This window comes from Oncorhynchus masou, chromosome 29, assembly GCF_036934945.1.
Source record: "Oncorhynchus masou masou isolate Uvic2021 chromosome 29, UVic_Omas_1.1, whole genome shotgun sequence".
Taxonomy (NCBI): Eukaryota; Metazoa; Chordata; class Actinopteri; order Salmoniformes; family Salmonidae; genus Oncorhynchus; species Oncorhynchus masou.
The window spans coordinates 39,667,753-39,689,139 of record NC_088240.1 but is presented as its reverse complement, the minus strand read 5'-3'; the positions used below and the strand labels follow the sequence as shown (position 1 = coordinate 39,689,139).

Sequence of the window (21,387 nt, the reverse complement as noted above, 5' to 3'; positions counted from 1 at the left end):
AAGCAGCACTGGGCTGTATTGACGTATCCAAAAAACGACATCTGCTGCTTTAGATTGAACGGTCATTTCTCCGTTATTGTTTTCATGTCTATAAAAAATAAGCTGTTTTCTTTACTTTCAGAGAGCGAGCGGACCTAGGGGTCGAAAATGTAGATATTGCCAGATGTTCACTGTCTGAGGAACAGGCCGTGGAAGCTTTATCGAAGGCAAAAGTGTCTATAACCAGAGCTAATTAAACTGTTCTGTGTTCTTTTTCTCAATCTCTGCCTGTCTTGTTGTACATGGAACCTGTCTCACATACATGGAACCTGTCTCACATTAATTTAAAAAACCCTTAAGATGTCAGCTGCTAATTTTCAGATTTACACCACATATACACAGCCATTTTCACTGGACTATCTGTTGCTGCCAAGTCATGATTTCCCTGTGGGTTAGCCTTGCAATAACCAAGTGGTGAGACACATAGCCCTCTATATTTTAAACGCTTCAGGTACCCTCTGATAGGTGTCTGCGTCACATACAGTATCTTATATTGACATTATCTTCTATTGTTTATCCTCATGTGTCTGTTTTTCAGCATAAAATACTCTGTAGCCACTTAGTGTGGACACCAGGTAAGACCACACACACACACAAAAACAGTCTCTTCTTCACTCCATCCCTCTACCCCTTCTCCCTAAATCCTCTAGGTTATATCAGTTGTTTTGGTGAACCCCTCCCGCATCTGAACAGGCTGACACAGAGGGCACAGCATGATCATAGGTGAGATGTCACTTGGTCAGGTCAACAGGAAGTATTATTAAAGAGATGCTTTACATTGAAATACAGACAGAGAGGTAGTAGTCCCAGAGTTAATGATCCAAGGTCAGTTTTTCATTTCACCTCCTGATTTAAGATGACTGACAGTGTTAGAATTTTTTTTTTTAACTTAAAAACAAGGCTGAATCATGCTCATCTGCAAGTATGTTTTGATGTGAGAGAGGTAGCCAGCCCCGTCATCGCCAGTTCACCCGCTCTTAAGATAACCTTCGGACCAACTGGGGGCCCAAGGCTGGTTTTGAGACACCGCAATTGTGATGAACTGAGAGAATATTAGGGTAGCACTGTAATTCATGAATCATATGTTGTCTGCCGCTGTTCCTACCTCTTTCCCTTTCTGTCTTCTACACCTCTCTCCCCACCTCGTCTTTCTTCCTCGTTTTATAATGCACACATTATATTGTATTTATAATATTACAATTATCATAATTATAATGCATTTATGTATTTATAACACCTGGATAATGAACTTCTTTCAATAAAGCGTTTCACATTCTCCACTGGTGGAAATTAAGTATCTCATTGAAATACTATCCTGTGTCCTCAGATTAATGCAGATGAAGGGAGTTAGATATGCATAGTTTTTTTCTGTATATATGAATTACAAATCAATCATGTTTCTAGTCTATTGCATAGTTACAATGTATAATCATTGATGTCCCAGGAGCTGGGGTAGTAAACACTGTTGAAGTGTATAATTGTAATACATACATGCAGACACAGCATCATTTAAATAATGGAGTATGATATGGCTGAAAAAGAAGTCTCAGAGATTCATTCCTGAACTGCCAAGGAAGTGTACATCAGTGAATATATTCAATGTACAGGCTACAATGTGGGAATCTCATGCGTGGTAATAACTACAGTACATGTGTATATAGGACTTACATCCTTGGCACAATAAAGTTATTATATTCTACTCTATCCATAGGCTTCATTAATGCCATTTAGACTTGAAGTTTATGCAACAACTAAGATAGCTGAGGTTCATAGATTGGAAGGGTCCATACACAGATCGGCTACATACTGTAGCTAGCTACACATCCATAGGCATACAGTTATTTTTATCCTCCACTACACAATAAGCAAGTAAATAGTTAGTTAGCTATGTTACTTCAGCTACATTGCAAGGCAAGCTCATACAATTGTACATTCAATTTGCAGTAAGTGCTTTAGCTAGCTAGATTCTTTACATCCACTGTTTCACAAGACGACAGCCTGGTTTGCTGGATTTCCCAGGAGTCCCTAAAACAGTAAACAACACAAATTACAAATTCATACTCCTAACACTAGCTAGCTGGCTAATATTGGCTAGTAAAATTCACTTTATGACAAAAAAATATGCACAAACTTTTGTCTCTACATTAACCAAGATATTCCTCTCAATTGTCAGTTTTTGCTTGACTCGTTATGACGCTATAACAACTTACATCTGGTTCCACCATAATGTTTTGTAAGCCATCTTTGTTGAAGAACGACACAAGGCAAGAGTGTCTCGCGTCAAAATTAGTCATTGGAACTAGAGGTCGACCGATTAATCGGAATGGCCGATTAATTAGGGCCGATTTCAAGTTTTCATAACAATCGGAAATCTGTATTTTTGGGCGCCGATTTAAATTTTTTTTTTTTACCTTTATTTAACTAGTCAAGTCAGTTAAGAACACATTCTTATTTTCAATGACGGCCTAGGAACGGTGGGTTAACTGCCTTGTTCAGGGGCAGAATGACAGATATCTTATGTTTCACCGAGTCGTGGCTGAACGACAACATGGATAGCATACAGCTGGCTGGGTTTTCCGTGCATCGGCAAGATCTGTGTCTATTTGTTGATGCACGAAATCTAATATTAAGGAAGTCTTGAGGTTTTGCTCGCCTGAGGTAGAGTATCTCATGATAAGCTGTAGACCACTATTTACCAATAGAGTTCATCTATATTCTTCATAGCTTTCTATTAACCACCACAAACTGATGCTGGCTCTAAAACCGCACTCAATGAGTTGTGGGCGGGGACCTAGTGGCAGGAGACCTTAATGCAGGGAAACTTAAATCCGTTTTTCCTCATTTCTACCAGCATGTTACATGTGCAACCAGAGAGAAAAAAACTATAGACCAACTATAGACCACCTTTACTCCACATAAGGTCCCGTACATAGCTTGCCCTCGCCCTCCATTTGGCAAATCTGACCATAAATCTATCCTCCTGATTCCTGCTTACAAGCAAAAACTAAAGCAAGAAGTACCCGTGACTCACTCAATACGAAAGTAGTCAGAGGACGCAGATACTAACCTAAAGGACTGTTTTGCTAGTACAGACTGAAATATGTTCCGCGATTCTTCTGATGGCATTGAGGAGTACACCACATCAGTCACTGGTTTTATCAATAAGTGTATTGATGACGTTGTCCCCACAGTGACCGTATGCACATACCGCAACCAGAAGCTATGGATTACAGACAACATCCGCACTGAGGTAAAGGGTAGACTGCCGCTTTCAAGGAACGGGACTCTAACCTGGACGCTTATAAGAAATCTCTGTAAGGTTCTTCCCTGTTGTACTCGGTGCATGTGACAAATACAATTTAATTTGATGGAATCCCAAGCATGGAGTAGTGGCAGAATTGCGCAATCCTCAAGATGGACTGGTTCCAAGCAAGAGATCTTCTTCCTTTCCGGTTCACATACCTTCACCACGGAAAACGACTTGACCTGCTGTTTTCAAGACGACGATGATGAGTATTTAATATCCTTCATTGTTTTCCTTTCTGACACAAACTGCTCTTTGTATGGTGTGAAACTACTCAAATGAAATGGCTACCTTTTCACAAAGAGTGCTGCTATGACTCTAAAATGATCTCAGAGGGCTGTCCTCAATTAACTCTGACGGGGACTCTTGGCGGTTGAAGGATCCCATGTATTTTCCCTCTATATGGTGGGAGGACAGGTTAAGACATTAAATCACCATGGCGTGCATGCTTGAGGTCGTAACATATCGGCTAGAGGTTTTGAGATACGAGGCAAGATACAATTTATCTATCAAGCATCATATCTGACATACGGGCTATTATTAACCTCTAGACAAAGAACTGACATAAACTGACATGAATGCAACTTTCTTATGACAAGCTGCCAAAAATAACCCTGGTCTTTGTCACTGTGCTTTCTGAACAGAGAAGTCCAATTCCATGAAATACAGTTGAAGAAACCCAACACCCCACTATTACCATGTTTATCTTGCACTCTCTGGATGTTTCTGTTTCGGGCATAAATCTCACGGTGGGATCTATAGGGAACAGGAATTTCCATTTTAAACCACCTTTCGCAGCATTTCACTTTCCATTTCACGATCCATGGTCAGATATCCCAAATTCCCACACTTACTGTTGTATGAGTCATCATTCAGCATAATGTCTCATGCTGTTAACAACAATGTTACCATGCAAGTGCATTACATAAAGATTACATTGAAAGTCTGGACCCAAAGGTGGCATTGAATACTCTCCTATTGAGTTGGCCTTATAACTCAATACATAGCCCTAGCCTAAAAGACATGAGAAAAAGGAGATAAAAGGTCAACGCTGACATGTGTCCTCCAAGGTGACACTGACAGTAGAACCTGATTGAGAATCATTGCATGGATTTAAAAAAAAACATGTCCCAAATTTCATGAATTCAGGTAACATGCAAGAAGAAGGATCACATGTAATCTCCAGGCTGTCTCTCAAAGAGTGTCACGTCCTGATAGGTCACTTTACAAAACAGTCAATTCTTTCACGTGTTTTCTGTCAACTGTAAAGGTCCTTCAATCACAGTCACCTTTTGAACACATAACAGACGCATCTGGTATGAAGTGCACATGGTACAGAAAGCATTGGGTATAGGTTGAGAGCCATGTTGATTGTTCTCATAATGTTAAAGACGGTGTTGTTGGGTATTTGTGCTTTATAAACAGTTGAATAACAAGCACTTCATGATCATGTCGTCCTTCACAGCAATCCAATGTATTCTAATTGCTTGTTTAAACTTTCTATACATAACTATCAGTCTGCTCCATGTAATAGCGAAGAGAAAGAGAACATTTAGATAATGCTATAGCTCAACATAATCATCTGATCCCATCATCAGGCCCACAACTAGGAAGTGTGCCATCAGCTCAAGATATATATGAACAAAGACAATCTTTGAGGAAAATGCCCGCAGTTCCCTCGGCTAAACCCACATACTAAAGGATAGAAACTCCCTTTTCTACAGGACTGAAAGCCTGCTTGTTTTCATACATCTGCATGCCTATTGAGCTCCAGAGTGTAAGGGAGTGTGATGGGGAGAACCCAGCCTCTTATCAGCATGCTCCAGACCAGCAGAGCCGTCATATCCGAGCTGGAAATACACTGGGCTTCCAGTAACACAGACCGCGCCCTCACAGCACTATCCCAGCACTGAACTAAAACTGGCCTCTTGTTATGACACCAGACTTGAATTATACTGAATGTGAATAATCCTGAAGTCTTCAACTCCATCAATAGTTTCATTATGTCAAGAATGTTAATCCATTCTAAGTTGGGAAAATCGGATGCATGATTGAATTGCATTCCACTATGCATTCATTTAACATGTGAAACAGCAAGCTACAGAGGCACATCATAATTTCCAAACTATCATTCAATTATATCAAGGTCATTCCAATACATTTCCTCATGATCTCAATTTTATCTGTGTGGATTATTACATTGTTGTAGGTTTGAAAAATATGAAAAAGTGATATATGATGGTTTACATTGAATCCTTCCAGTCATATAAATAGCTCAAATATCAACATTGTCTCGGCACTGCTACTGAACCAGTTCTACATTGGAACACGAGGGCAATTCCACAGTAACAGAGCGGCCATGAGACTCCGATTTTCATTGATTGCAAAGTTAAACAAATCAGATAACTCTATTTACAAGTACTACTTGTAACAATTTCCACTTGAACATTTTACAAAAACATACTTAGTTGAAAAACAGTGCAGATGCAAAGTTTGGTAACAGACTGACGGCACAAACAGCACAAACCGTCATTCTGTGTGTTTTTGTAAAATATTCAGTGGAAATTGTTAAAAATTAGTCATTGCAAATAGAGGTGTATGCTTTGTTTAACTTCGCAATCATTAGTTTTTGTTTGGCACACAATGTCAAAACAAATCTGAGTCTCATTAACACTCTGTTATCATGGAATTTCCCATTACAGTAGCCAGGACAAGCTCCTGAATCTCCAAAGTTTAAAGGTAAAGTGGAATTTCAGAGAGCCTATCTTGAGGATGCCTTCACTTCTCTACCACGACATATCAAATGAATTGCATTTGATAACAAACTATATAATAGAAACCATAAACGAAATGTAATTGTTGGTTAAAATCCAGGTCACAAAAAAGGTTGATGAGTGGCAAGATTCACTTTTAAAGGTCTAAATACACTGACATAAGGACCAACAAACTACAGTAGCAATAGCCTATCCGTTTACTGAAAGAATACAACGAGAATAGAGCAGAGTTTCAGAGTAACCCACTAATACTATATGAGTAGAAGTACGTTTTAAAATGTCCAGCAAAACGTCTGTTAACAAATGAAAACGAAACTTTCTGTTCTTAAATTCTCTCTGCGATTAAGCTATTCGTCACCATAGGCTGATCAACAAAACATTCCTGTTTGGCGATGTGGATAAAGTCCGCTTGGTGGTGAGGAGGATTACTATTGCATACCTCTTGTATAATCAAATAGGCTATTTACCTGCTTACGATACGGAGTCCTCAATGGGTTCGCAGAATTCGCAAAAATCATCGTCGGTTTCCAAAATCCCAAAACAGATTTATTTCGAACTATTTGTATCCAATGGCTGTTTATGATAAGTTGTACATTTAACCAGAGATGTTTTTTTTTAACAAATCGTATCTATGCTACACTAAAGCATAGACTACTGTAGGCCTAAATAGTATACTGTATTTGACATATACTACTGTACTATACAGCGATGGCAATGTATCCGCGAATCAGTCTGAACTTCGTTTGCCCAACCCCGATCTTTTGACTGAGTTCATTGATTTGCATTGAATCTTCCGCAGAACCGACTCTGCTACGGTGGGAAAAACCATTACCCTATCTGGTATAGGGATTATGACTTCACTGGATAACATGAAAACAGCACTATATAAGAACTTTGTCTGCAAATTCCAAGGAGATAATCTACAACAAAACAGCCTATATAATATGTAGAGGCCATGCTTTTTAATAGCTGGTATGATAAAATAATAGGTCTATAAACGATAGATTGTTACAAACAATGTTTCCCTGTTTTGCTAAACTTCGTCTAGTCTGAAATGCATACCATACATTCCATAGTGCGGCCATCAGATAGTTAAAGGAGCAGTACGATATTTTTGATCGATCCAAGACTCGTAAATGATTACAATTTGAAGAATATTTAAGAAATTGAATGAACGCAGGCCACAACTTAGTCGATTAAACACAAATGATTGAATTGTTATGAAGATAATCAACACTGAAAGAAAAAAGTACATTGAGGGTTGTGGCCATAGGATACTCGTTGAAATAAGCATTAATCAGACTGATGAAAGCAGACAAAAAAAGAGCAAACAGTGAGATGAAAATACACATGGACAAATGTAATTGAAAAGATATACAACCAATTAAAAATGTCTAACTGTTCTAATCCAGTAATAGTTACAAAGACTATGGACGCTATCGATGAGAAGTGACTGTGCAAAAGACACTGCATGTAACAGTAAGGATTCAAGCCACTCTTCCGCAGAGATCTCAATTGTGAGTGATAGGGTGACCCAGCTTTTTTATTATAGCAAAACATACACTTAGAGGCTGTGCTAGGCTATAAATCAAAACCAATTCACCTGCCATTCTCAGTCTCTGATTGGAAAACCAACTGTGGTGATGTCATCAGAATGTGAATGCATGCTGACCTTAAGGTGGTCGTTGCCTTTGTGGACATCTTTCTGACCTCTTACTTGTTCTACCAGGCTCTCTCTCTTTCACCTGGCTTGTTGTCATCCTTTACATCCTTTCCCCAACTGCATTTCCTGTCTTTTACTAAGTCTATTAGTTTTGTTCGCCCTTTTGTGTCAGGGGCTTTGAACCAACCGCTAATGAGATTATGCAACATCTGGTCTTTTGACCACAGCAAACAGAGCGATGTCAACATTGGTCTAAAACCAAATCAGCCCAAAAAAACAAAAACCCAATCACAATAAAACGTTTCCTTTTGGTTTCTGCAGGTGCTCACTTTTAACCACGATCTACCAAAAACTCCAATTTGAATCTTTCCTTCCTCTTTTTTTCCTTTGTGATTTTTTGGGAGGTTGTTGAAGTGATACATTATGTTCATTTTGAAACACACAGACGTTTTAACATACGGTGTCCTAAAAGACACTGCAGAGTCATAGAGATAGAGTATGTAGGGAGGTCCTTTGGGCCACCCTGAGGTGTCAATATATGTCAACCTTAAAGGGAAAAGAGAGACCTGGATTAGCACTCCATGGAGGTCACTGAGAAATGGGGACAATGGTGGGGAGAGCAACAGACAGTGCAACTATCCCTTTTATATAGGAGTCAAAGGTACATTGCCTTAAAGTTCTTACATAAAACACATAGCCAACTGTAATTGTTCTTTCTTGTGAATGCATTTATTGACCTGAAGCTTCATTCATTCTTTTCTATAGGAATTGATGCTGGCAATTTTATTTTATTTTATTTATTTCACCTTTATTTAACCAGGTAGGCTAGTTGAGAACAAGTTCTCATTTACAACTGCGACCTGGCCAAGATAAAGCATAGCAGTGTGAACAGACAACACAGAGTTACACATGGAGTAAACAATTAACAAGTCAATAACACAGTAGAAAAAAAAAAAAAAGGGAGTCTCTATACAAAGAGTGCAAAAGGCATGAGGAGGTAGGCGAATAATTACAATATTGCAGATTAACACTGGATTGATAAATGATCATGTACAGGTAGAGATATTGGTGTGCAAAAGAGCAGAAAAGTAAATAAATAAAAACTGTGGGGATGAGGTAGGTGAAAATGGGTGGGCTATTTACCAATAGATTATGTACAGCTGCAGCGATCGGTTAGCTGCTCAGATAGCTGATGTTTGAAGTTGGTGAGGGAGATAAAGGTCTCCAACTTCAGTGATTTTTGCAATTCGTTCCAGTCACAGGCAGCAGAGTACTGGAACGAAAGGCGGCCGAATGAGGTGTTGGCTTTAGGGATGATCAGTGAGATACACCTGCTGGAGCGCGTGCTACGGATGGGTGTTGCCATCGTGACCAGTGAACTGAGATAAGGTGGAGCTTTACCTAGCATGGCCTTGTAGACGACCTGGAGCCAGTGGGTCTTGCGACGAATATGTAGCGAGGGCCAGCCGACTAGAGCATACAAGTCGCAGTGGTGGGTAGTATAAGGTGCTTTAGTGTCAAAACGGATGGCACTGTGATAAACTGCATCCAGTTTGCTGAGAAGAGTGTTGGAAGCAATTTTGTAGATGACATCGCCGAAGTCGAGGATCGGTAGGATAGTCAGTTTTACTAGGGTAAGCTTGGCAGCGTGAGTGAAGGAGGCTTTGTTATGGAATAGAAAGCCGACTCTTGATTTGATTTTCGATTGGAGATGTTTGATATGAGTCTGGAAGGAGAGTTTGCAGTCTAGCCAGACACCTAGGTACTTATAGGTGTCCACATATTCAAGGTCGGAACCATCCAGTGTGGTGATGCTAGTCGGGCATGCGGGTGCAGGCAGCGATCGGTTGAAAAGCATGCATTTGGTTTTACTAGCGTTTAAGAGCAGTTGGAGGCCAAGGAAGGAGTGTTGTATGGCATTGAAGCTCGTTTGGAGGTTAGATAGCACAGTGTCCAATGACGGGCCGAAAGTATATAGAATGGTGTCGTCTGCGTAGAGGTGGATCAGGGAATCGCCCGCAGCAAGAGCAACACAAGAGCAACATCATTGATATATACAGAGAAAAGAGTCGGCCCGAGAATTGAACCCTGTGGCACCCCCATAGAGACTGCCAGAGGACCGGACAGCATGCCCTCCGATTTGACACACTGAACTCTGTCTGCAAAGTAATTGGTGAACCAGGCAAGGCAGTCATCCGAAAAACCGAGGCTACTGAGTCTGCCGATAAGAATATGGTGATTGACAGAGTCGAAAGCCTTGGCAAGGTCGATGAAGACGGCTGCACAGTACTGTCTTTTATCGATGGCGGTTATGATGTCGTTTAGTACCTTGAGTGTGGCTGAGGTGCACCCGTGACCGGCTCGGAAACCAGATTGCATAGCGGAGAAGGTGCGGTGGGATTCGAGATGGTCAGTGACCTGTTTGTTGACTTGGCTTTCGAAGACCTTAGATAGGCAAGGCAGAATGGATATAGGTCTGTAACAGTTTGGGTCCAGGGTGTCTCCCCCTTTGAAGAGGGGGATGACTGCAGCAGCTTTCCAATCCTTGGGGATCTCAGACGATATGAAAGAGAGGTTGAACAGGCTGGTAATAGGGGTTGCGACAATGGCGGCGGATAGTTTCAGAAATAGAGGGTCCAGATTGTCAAGCCCAGCTGATTTATACGGGTCCAGGTTTTGCAGCTCTTTCAGAACATCTGCTATCTGGATTTGGGTAAAGGAGAACCTGGTGAGGCTTGGGCGAGGAGCTGCGGGGGGGCCGGAGCTGTTGGTCGAGGTTGAAGTAGCCAGGCGGAAGGCATGGCCAGCCGTTGAGAAATGCTTGTTGAAGTTTTCAATAATCATGGATTTGTCGGTGGTGACCGTGTTCCCTAGCCTCAGTGCAGTGGGCAGCTGGGAGGAGGTGCTCTTGTTCTCCATGGACTTCACAGTGTCCCAGAACTTTTTGGAGTTGGAGCTACAGGATGCACACTTCTGCCTGAAGAAGCTGGCCTTAGCTTTCCTGACTGACTGCGTGTATTGGTTCCGGACTTCCCTGAACAGTTGCATATCGCGAGGACTGTTCGATGCTATTGCAGTCCGCCACAGGATGTTTTTGTGCTGGTCGAGGGCAGTCAGGTCTGGAGTGAACCAAGGGCTGTATCTGTTCTTAGTTCTGCATTTTTTGAACGGAGCATGCTTATCTAAAATGGTGAGGAAGTTACTCTTAAAGAATGACCAGGCATCCTCAACTGACGGGATGAGGTCAATGTCCTTCCAGGGTACCCGGGCCAGGTCGATTAGAAAGGCCTACTCACAGAAGTGTTTCAGGGAGCGTTTGACAGTGATGAGGGGTGGTCGTTTGACTGCGGCACCGTAGTGGATACAGGCAATGAGGCAGTGGTCGCTGAGATCCTGATTGAAGACAGCGGAGGTGTATTTGGAGGGCCAGTTGGTCAGGATGACGTCTATGAGGGTGCCCTTGCTTACAGAGTTAGGGTTGTACCTGGTGGGTTCCTTGATGATTTGTGTTAGATTGAGGGCATCTAGCTTAAATAATAATGTAATCTAATAATATATTTCATTTAGCAGATATTTTTATCCAAAACAATTCAGTCATTCATGCATACATTTTACGTACACTACCGTTCAAAGGTTTGGGGTCACTTAGCAATGTCCTTGTTTTTGAAAGAAAAACATTTTTGTTGCCCATTAAAATAACATTAAATTGATCAGAAATACAGTGTTAATGTTGTAAATGACTATTGTAGCTGGAAACGGCTGATTTATAAAGGAATATCTACAGGGGCGTTCAGAGACCCATTATCAGCAACCATCACTCCTGTGTTCCAATGGCACATTGTGTTAGCTAATCCAAGTTGATCATTTTAAAATGCTAATTGATCATTAGAAAATCCTTTTGCAATTATGTTAGCACAGCTGAAAACTGTTGTCCTGATTAAAGAAGCAATAAAACTGGCCTTCTTTAGACTAGTTGAGTATCTGGAGCATCAGCATTTCTGGGTTCGATTACAGGCTCAAAATGGCCAGAAACAAATACCTTTCTTCTGAAACTCGTCAGTCTATTCTTGTTCTGAGAAATTAAGGCTATTCCATGCGAGAAATTTCCAAGAAACTGAAGATCTGGTACAACGCTGTGTACTACTCCCTTCACAGAACAGAGCAAACTGGCTTTAACCAGAATAGAAAGAGGACTGGGAGGCCCCGGTGCACAACTGAGCAAGCGGACAAGTACATTAGATTGTCTAGTTTGAGAAACAGACGCCTCACAAGTCCTCAGCTTCATTAAATAGTACCCACAAAACACCAGTCTCAACGTCAACAGTGAAGAGGCGACTCCGGGATGCTGGCCTTGTAGGCAGAGTTCCTCTGTCCAGTGTCTGTGGTCTTTTGCCGATCTTAATCTGTTCTTATTTTGTTGGCCAGTCTGAGATATGACTTTTTCTTTGCAACTCTGCCTTACAACGATCAACTTGGATTAGCTAACACAACGTGCCATTGGAACACAGGAGTGATGTTTGCTGATAATGGGCCTCTGTACGCCTATGTAGATATTCCATTAAATATCAGCCGTTTCCAGCTACAATAGTCATTTACAACATTAACAATGTCTACACTGTATTTCTGATCAATTTGATGCTATTTTAATGGACCAAAAATGTGCTTTTCTTTCAAAAACAAGAATATTTCTAAGTGACCCCAAACTTTTGAACGGTAGTGTATGTGAAATAAAACTAAGGATGTGGTCCTCTACAGACTTAAAGCAACACTTCTGGTGCTTGAGAATTGCTGTTATAAACGACGTATGACAAATATCTCAACTATGTCTGAACCTACAGTCACGGAAAGGCCTGCAGTGATATCCAAATTCCCACGGACACAAATCAGTTCCTAAGCAGGCTGTTTTGACATGATACAAATTATCAATTTAATTCTGGCTCTATGTCAGACCAAACCCTACAGACATCAGGGCTCTTACAAAGAATCTAGCAGCTTGCCTAATAGATGACGACTATACACACTATGCCACTATACATGCCCATTTTAGCCCTTTATGAGAACTGTAGGTTTAAGACTTCATCATTCAAGGAATCAGGCACTCACAGCCCATAATAATTATAATAATCAGTTTGTCTGGAAACTAACAGCAGCTATACGGTTTAACACAACAGTTTGTCCTCTTTGAAACACTGACATCTCCCATCCATTTCCTTCCTCTCCGTTAGCTCGCTCAGAGTGAGATCCAGCAATACCACAGCACCCTGAAATTCAAGTGGAGGAAAGAGAGTCCCACCAGTACCAGGAAGGCTTTACAAACAGCTCTGTATATTTACCTTCCTGCCTGGATGGAAGGGGTGAGTTCAGGGGACAAAGCCTCTCTGAGGCAGCAACAGAATCATTTTCGACGACACCCAGCACGTTAGGGTGGAAGCAAGTAAGCCACAAAGACAAACGTGCGTGAGTGTGTGTGTGTGTGTGTGTGTGTGTGTGTGTGTGTGTGTGTGTGTGTGTGTGTGTGTGTGTGTGTGTGTGTGTGTGTGTGTGTGTGTGTGTGTGTGTGTGTGTGTGTGTGTGGCATGGTGGTGGGGCAAGAACAGCTCAACCTGAAGTTGTCATTATCCAGGAGTAGATTACTGGAAAGTCTTTCCATACTTCTAAATTCATCAAATTAAAATAATACGATGAAAAGTCAGTTAGGAAAATCTCACACAAAACATTATCAAAGTATTACATTAGATTAGTTATAAAGGAGACTCTGCAAGGTATTAGGGGTGTCAAATTGCACAGGCAATTCAAGAAAAGCTTGTAGAGTGGATGCTACACTCGTGACAATGACGGTCTTACAAACTTTTGCTTTAGACAAACCAAACTTCCCAAATGCCTGATCCTGAAAATGTGTGTCAACCTTAGTTTTGACAGAAGTCAGCAGATAGTTTTGCAATGATAAACGGAGAGTAGCTTGGACAGGACAGTAAACTACAGGGTAAACATGCTGTACTGCCCATCTGTCTGAAGCACTCACTGGTCATGTGATGTCAGCACCAGGGATGGGATCATGTGGCAGGTGATCTAAGTTTGACTTACGGCACCAGCGCTGAGGGATAGAATATCAAAAACTGATGTTTTGCTGTCAAGAGCACATTGCTCAATGAGAGAGCTTTGGCTTTATTGTTGGTAAGTTGAGAGGGGTTGTAATAGAACATTGCACATGAACTTTTCACGTTTTTTTTATGTCATACTGAATAACACATTCATATAAGAGTGCATCTAAAAATGTGAAGAATGTTTCATCTTGTGTACTGACTAAATGTAGAGCATGCAATGTATTCCAAGTAGGAAACAAATATTTTCATTTCATACTACTCTATATGGCAACAAATTAGATTTTGTATTATTATTATTATTATTGTTTTGCTGTGAAAGCAAATAGGAAACATTGAATAACCCACATCCATTCTTTAATATTCATTTGAAAATCATTCATATCCATATTGCTTGAAAATAAATACATGATTGACATTAATGCACCCATTTTCAATTACCTTTCCTATTCCCCGCCTCAGATCCAGTGAGGTGTTTCATAAATAATTCAAGAAAGGGGAAATTGATTATCAATGCAATAGCCTGATACAAGATGTTTATGTTTTTCTCATAAATAAGATATGTTCTCATGAAAAAAAAGACAAGGGCCTTGATGCGAAGTGAAAATCCCAAATTCTAAAGCCCTGACTACACTCTGCCTCTATAATAATTGACTTTGCAAAGTGAAAAATAAATAAATAGATTGAAATATTCCTGCTATATTGCAATTGATATAACAGCTCCTGTTGCTTTATTTCATTGCATGCTCATTTCAATTGTTTGAACGCAAGAAGCAATGAATAAGAAATGATTACCTTGATGGCCCGTGTGTCACCATTGACATCTTTCTAACTCTGATGAGGCTTTTCAATGTTTTCTCTATTTTTTATGAAAGAGCCTCTTGGCAGAGAGAGTCTCAACAGCAGGGTGGGTATATTATTGTGCACCGTGTAAACCCACATTTTGTTCATGTCAAAAGTCCCCAAGAATGAGAATCATAGGAGCACAATGGCTGCTCTTTCAGCCCTGCACCAACATAAAGAGCAGCAACATGGTGCTGTTCAACTGTGTACATTCAGCTGCTAGGCAACTCTCCAAACTTTATTGTAAACATTGTATAGGGCTTTTTCAGCCTCGGCGTAATGCCATTGTTCACAGTCTAACACTGTAATGTCTGATGGCAGTTAATGTCCTTACCTTCAAAGGATTATTATAGGCTTGTGTTGACAACAAACAAGAATACAAAATAGTGAGTTAATTGGATTTGAATCATTATTAAGCTTGTAAAAGCTTATTTCCTTCAATGTAAACACTTCTTCACCAGTAAGGACCATCTGTTCTTCAAACTATTGTAAATCTGTGAACCCCTAGTCCAGTGGATCCCTGAAATACTGGATCGCTCACATAGATATTCGACACTAGTTTGTACCAAGCACTTTGTTCTGAAACTAGAAGCAGTCTGTTCTGCTCCACTTAAATTACTCTATCAAAGTACTGTAGCTAGTCTCCTGCCGAAACAGAAATCCAGTTGCTTGACAAACATGCTAAAACACGCTATGAGTTTCTGTGCTTTGTCAATGCGATTCCTGTGAGAGTATCTCAAAACGTAACAACAAATGGACGACAACAAAAGCACATATCATGAATAATGCAATATTTTGCCGCTGACTGAACATGATACAGGTCTTCTATACAAAATCAATATCACAACAAATAACCTACAATATCACTAAACCTTTAAAGACTCCCAACATCACATACACACCAAAATAGACCAGAAATCTATGCCAGGCCCCCTCAATAATATTATAACAGGATCATTGCATTTGGATCCAAGCAGAAAGGCCAGCAGGACAGAGAAATGTAAACCACCATGCCAGTTATCCACAAATCCATGAGCAAGGCCCTATTTGAAGTGGACAAGCCACTTCTGTACTAAGGCCACCACAGACATATATGGTGTGTCATAAAACAAACTGAAAGGGGCCACATCCCTTTCCATGTGGAAATCACATGAATGACCCTATTTTTAAATCGAATACAAAGAATGACTCTTCAGCCAATGGAATAGTGGGATTTGAAGGAGAGAAAAAAACACATGGCTTTTGATCATCAGTAGGAAGATGGAGTTGCGTGTCATTTATAAAGTCAGCATTTTATGACTAACGAATGCAGGTAACTTTGGCGAATAAGCTAATACTTTCTCTTCAAATTATATCGTCAAATAAAAGAGAAACCTGCTCTTGCTGGTATCACGTAGCTGTATGGAAGCTCTTCAAATGATATCAAAATGGAAAATAAATCGCCCATGCATTCATAACACAGCTATAATAGGCTGTGTAGCTAGCACAATGGAATTCCTAAATCCCGTTTAAGGTCTTTTTCATTGGATCGACACACTCAGATGTCTATCTCTGTTTGAAAACATATCCTCATTTTACTGTTGCATACTAAGCAGCCTATAGGGCTTCCGCTCTGGGACCTTGTAATTTAATAGGCAGCCAAGCTGATTAAACATGTATGGATCTTAAGTGAGGCAAAGTATTCTGTAGGAGCCTCTTGATGTTCAGTGGTGATGTCTGTAGGTCAATTGAGGACTGCAATTTGACCCCCATATGCCCTCTGATTTTCAACACATAATTCATTAATGATGCTGTAAATAATTCGATGAAACCTGACTTGCGCTCTTATGATCATTCATCAATACGAAACAGCATATCAAAAACTACCTAAACAATTCACAATAAAATACATTGGGTTGGGAGATGCTATCTTGATCTAACACCTAATTATACATGGCAGTGTTTAAGAGATTTAGGAATAACAGTAATCCTATAAATTGTGCATCGTTTCTATTAGCTAACCCTGGAGAGCCACAGTCACTCCAATGTAAATCCAAATGATCCAAGTCAATAGTGTAAAGAAAAATCTGTCAGAAGAGTTTTACAGGTGTTGAGATGCACTAAATTGCCTACAGCTGTCCAGGGTGCTTAAGTCATAAAGTGATCACAAATAATTTTTTCCTGAAAATATAGGCCTATGCGTTTCAAATGACTTAATAAACAGAACCCAGCGAACAAGAAATCTGACAGACAAAATAGAGTACAATAATCTACCGAGGCAGATGAAGAACATGTTCTTATCAACTGTCGAATCTAACCGCGCATTGATCATTTTATGATGTAGAGTCAATCGCCCATTTTCAAGTACATAGAGCACTGTTTTACTGTACCTTCGCTTGCAGGTATCGGGGGTAGTAATAGGAGTACTGGGGGTACATCTGTTGTTGCCACACTTTTCCCATGAATATAGAAAGATGAACTAGTCGCGCCGGAACTGAAGGTTACTTCAGTATTTCCTTCAATTCGGTTTTTCTGTCAGTCAATTCTCTCGTTGTTGGGAGACCTCACCCTGGAACCAAACAGCGAAACAGTGGAATATCAACCAGCCTCTGCGCAAATGAACTGCGTTTCTGCGTGGGCGTTGGACTTGCTTCGGGTGATGGGTTCTCTCTGTTCTGGGTACATTCTGACTGGAGCCAAAGTGGTCACGGCAAATGCTGACCAGTTGGCTATTCATGCAATCTCATTCAGAATAGTGTCAAGACAACAGTTTGATTAATTTTGATAATACATTTTGTGTTTGAAGACACAATAAGGACGTTTTAGTCACTGATGCTCTGAAAGTCCATAGGCCTACTCTCCAGACATCAGTCTCCAATGCTGGACAGGCACTCTCACCTTTGCACCAGCAATACAAACATTGCCATGTGACATCAATAAGTGCTTCACTGTAATGGCACACTCATATTGGTTCAAGGAGTGATGGTACATTATATAAGGATACCTTTCATGGCATCCAGACAAGGCAATGTAACTTCCTTAACAAAAAAAACAAAGTCCGACATGATCACAATATGAACATTTACTTAAACCATAGTTGCATACCAACAAACATCTGCCAACTGTGCCAAGTCAACAAGTTCCATGATTCTCCTCAGGTAGCTTATAAGGACTTAAGTTACAATCATATCTTCACACATTATTCATGGCAACAGCAAGGGAAGGGAGCATATTATATTGCATGCATTTGTCATCAACAAATGGTTGAAATAGTATTTGTCGGTGAAACTCATTTATGTGTTCACAACATAAAATGCAGCGGTTGACCCAATATGGCCTCAAGGCTGCTTTCTGAGTATTTTTATTTATATAGGCAAGTCAGTTTTGAACCCATTCTTATTCTCAATAACAGCATAGGAACAGTGTGTTAACTGCCTGTTCAGGGGTAGAATGTCAGATTTGTACCTTGTCAGCTTGGGGATATGAACTTGCAACCTTCCGGTTACTAGTCCAACGCTCTAACCACTAGGCTACCCTACCACCCCACTGTATAGTATGAAAGTACTACTAAAGAACTATTGCATGCATTTGTCATCAACAATTGTTGAAATAGTAAGGACACATAGCCACACTGTACATTTCTTATCAGGTAGAACCGACGAAGAAGCACTGTGGATGAGAATACAGAATGAGGAACTATGTTGTGTTCTTGTAGGGCGGAGTTTAGGATACAAAGCCACGGTTTCACGAAGGAAGCTCAGAGAGGTTACTTACAGGCAACATTATATGTCATCTGCTTTCCCACAGTTCATACCACAGTTCATATAAAGGGAGAGAAATAATATATGAAAATGAACGCGGTTTCCTTCTCGGGAATATGAAGCCCTTACCTTTTGGTTCTTGATTGTTTCGAGCTTTTCGTGAAATTCCTCCCCAAAATATCCAAACGCATTCGAGTAGTAATGTTCATCTTCATTAAAGCGCAGGCCACCAGCTGATGGTGTGAAGATGTCTGGGGATGGTCATATTGCTGTCTGTTGCAAATGTTGTTTGAATCCATTAATGAGGATGAAGAGCTTCTTCTATCCTTTGATGCTGCAGTAATTAGAGCAAGCTAGAGACACATGGAGCCAAACTAACCTTCCACAGGTTTGCAACAGTGACTGTTTAGGCTACTACTACAGTGCATAGTACTACTACATACTATATTGTAGTAGAGGTTATGGCTCTTTTCTGTCAAGTACAAAGTAGTCCTCCCGAACATCAAAATGATCCATTTTCATTCTCCTTCACCATTGCCATCTAACCGGAGTGCTATAGTTAATGGCATGACCATGGACTTGGTTGTACCTGTTACGTTTTAAAGGCTCAGGGGGGAGGGGGGGGGGTCTGTTAACGTGTCACTGGTGGTCTCGGTGCTCCCCTCATTGTCGATTTATTATCTGCTGTCTATGTGTCCTGCTACTCAGATGTATATGGATGACATGCTCATTTATCAAACTGAATAGTCCACTATAGAGGCCAGGGCAAAATGTGCACAGGTGCAAAAATAGCCCATACCCCACTCGCGTTATTTCCCACACACTGGATACCGACTAACAACTTAATCACTCTACTGTTGGATCAACAAAGAAATATATTTGAGTAAGGGGAATATTTTTTATAATTGGATGTTTTTACACCGAATAATTGTGACTAAAAGGTACAAACACTTTGTAATACTCTGAGCACAAATATAAACACAACATGCAAGGTGTTGGTGCCATGTTTCACGAGCTGAAATTTAAGATCCCAGAAATGTTCTCTTGTTTGCCAAGATAATCCATCCACCTGACAAGTGTGGCATATCAAGAAGCTGATTAAATGGCATTTTTGTGCTAGGGAAAATAAAAGGCCACTCTAAAATGTGAAGGTTTGTCACACAACACAATGCTACAGATGTCTCCAGTTATGAGGGAGAGTGCAACTGCATGCTGAATGCAGGAATGTCCACCAGCACTTTTGGCAGAGAATTTAACTTTCAATTCAATACCATAAGCCACCTCCAACGTTGTTTTAGAGAATTTTGCAGTATGTCCAGACGGCCTCACATCCGCAGACCACGTGTATGGCGTTGTGTGGGCGAGCGGTTTGCTGATGTCAAAATTGGGAACAGAGTACCCTATTGTAGCGGTGGAGTTATGGTCTGGGCAAACATAAGCTACAGACAACAAACACAATTGCATTTTATCGATGGCAATTTGAATGCACAGAGATACCATGATGAGATCCTGAGGCCTATTGTCGTGCCATTCATCTGCTGCCATCATCTCATGTTTCAGCATTATAATGCACAGCCCCATTGTCACAAGGATCTATACACAATTCCTGGAAGTTGGAATTGTCCCAGTTCTTCCACAGCCTTCATACTAACCAGACATGTCACCCATTGAGCATGTTTGGGATGCTCTGGATTGACGTGTAAGACATCGTGTTGCAGTTCCCGCCAATAGATTATGGCATAATTTATTTATTTGAATTTGTTGTAACTCAGTAAAATCCTTGAAATTGTTGCATGTTGCGTTTATATTTTTGTTCAATATATATTTGTTGTGAAGATTGGTTTTGGAATTGTTCTCAAATTATTGAAATAAATAGCAGATTTTATTTAATTGGTTTTATGAGTGCTGAGTCTCAGGAGCCAGTTGAGTTTGAGGCTTTCTGCCATGTTGACAAAAGCTCTGTGTTGTCATAGGGGTTGTAGCCTACAGAGAAGGATTGTCTCATACAACCGTCAGGTTGTCCTCACCTTATGATGAACTCATCTTGGTGACATGGTACGTGCTGAAAACATCATCATATATTGGCTGAATACTGCCACGTTTACATGTGTCTAAAGTTGTATTATTTAACATTACTCTTAGCACAAACTCATGTCATCATACTATTTTAGAATACAAAATGTACAATTTCTCAGTTTAGGAAAATAATGGAATTACATGCATCAACAGAATTGGCCATGCTACACATTGCACAATTTTATTTATATGTAGTATAGATTAAATTGGTTCCATTGGTTACTATGTTATTCTCTGTGATAATCCCCTCTCTAATAGCCGGAATCCCCTGAGGCCAGAGTCTCCACTAAAACAACAATATTAAATCCAGCTCTCCCCTGTGTTTCTGATGGGAACCTCTGGCGTCACAGCCTTTTGTGAGGGGGGGGGGGGGGGTTGTCTGATTTCCCGTGGGTGGCCATTTTGTTTCCCCAAATACATACAGTGGGGCAAAAAAGTATTGAGTCAGCCACCAATTGTGCAAGTTCTCCCACTTGAAAAGATGAGAGAGGCCTGTAATTTTCATCATAGGTACACTTCAACTATGACAGACAAAATGAGGGAAAAACATCCAGAAAATCACATTGTAGGATATTTAATGAATTTATTTGCAAATTATGGTGGAAAATAAGTATTTGGTCAATAACAAAAGTTTATCTCAATACTTTGTTATATACCCTTTGTTGGCATTGACAGAGCTCAAACGTTTTCTGTAAGTATTCACAAAGTTTTCACACACTGTCAAATTGTTTGTTCTCCAGGTTCCTGAAATATGACCGTTGAGTTTTCTCCGTGCATTCCTCTTCATTTCCCCTGGCATGCCTGAGCTTTCTGTCGCTCGGCTCTGCCCTCCGCCTGATCTCCCGTT

At 40.5% G+C, this 21,387-nt stretch overlaps 1 protein-coding gene across 5 annotated transcripts in view; it reads right to left on the bottom strand.

Annotated features, from left to right (window-relative positions):
* LOC135519628 (RNA-binding motif, single-stranded-interacting protein 1-like) overlaps positions 1 to 17,267 on the bottom strand; it is a 46,794-nt gene extending 29,527 nt beyond the window's left edge. For 2 of the 5 annotated variants that reach the window (XM_064944866.1, XM_064944869.1), the window contains exon 1: positions 17,094 to 17,267. In XM_064944866.1, coding sequence (XP_064800938.1) covers positions 17,094 to 17,165 — 72 coding nt within the window. In that variant the 5' untranslated portion in view covers positions 17,166 to 17,267. Of the gene's footprint in view, positions 1 to 6,584; positions 6,905 to 17,093 lie in introns of those variants that run through there. The other 3 variants (XM_064944867.1, XM_064944870.1, XM_064944868.1) reach the window with 2 other exon arrangements.
* Between the last annotated feature and the right edge of the window lie 4,120 nt (positions 17,268 to 21,387).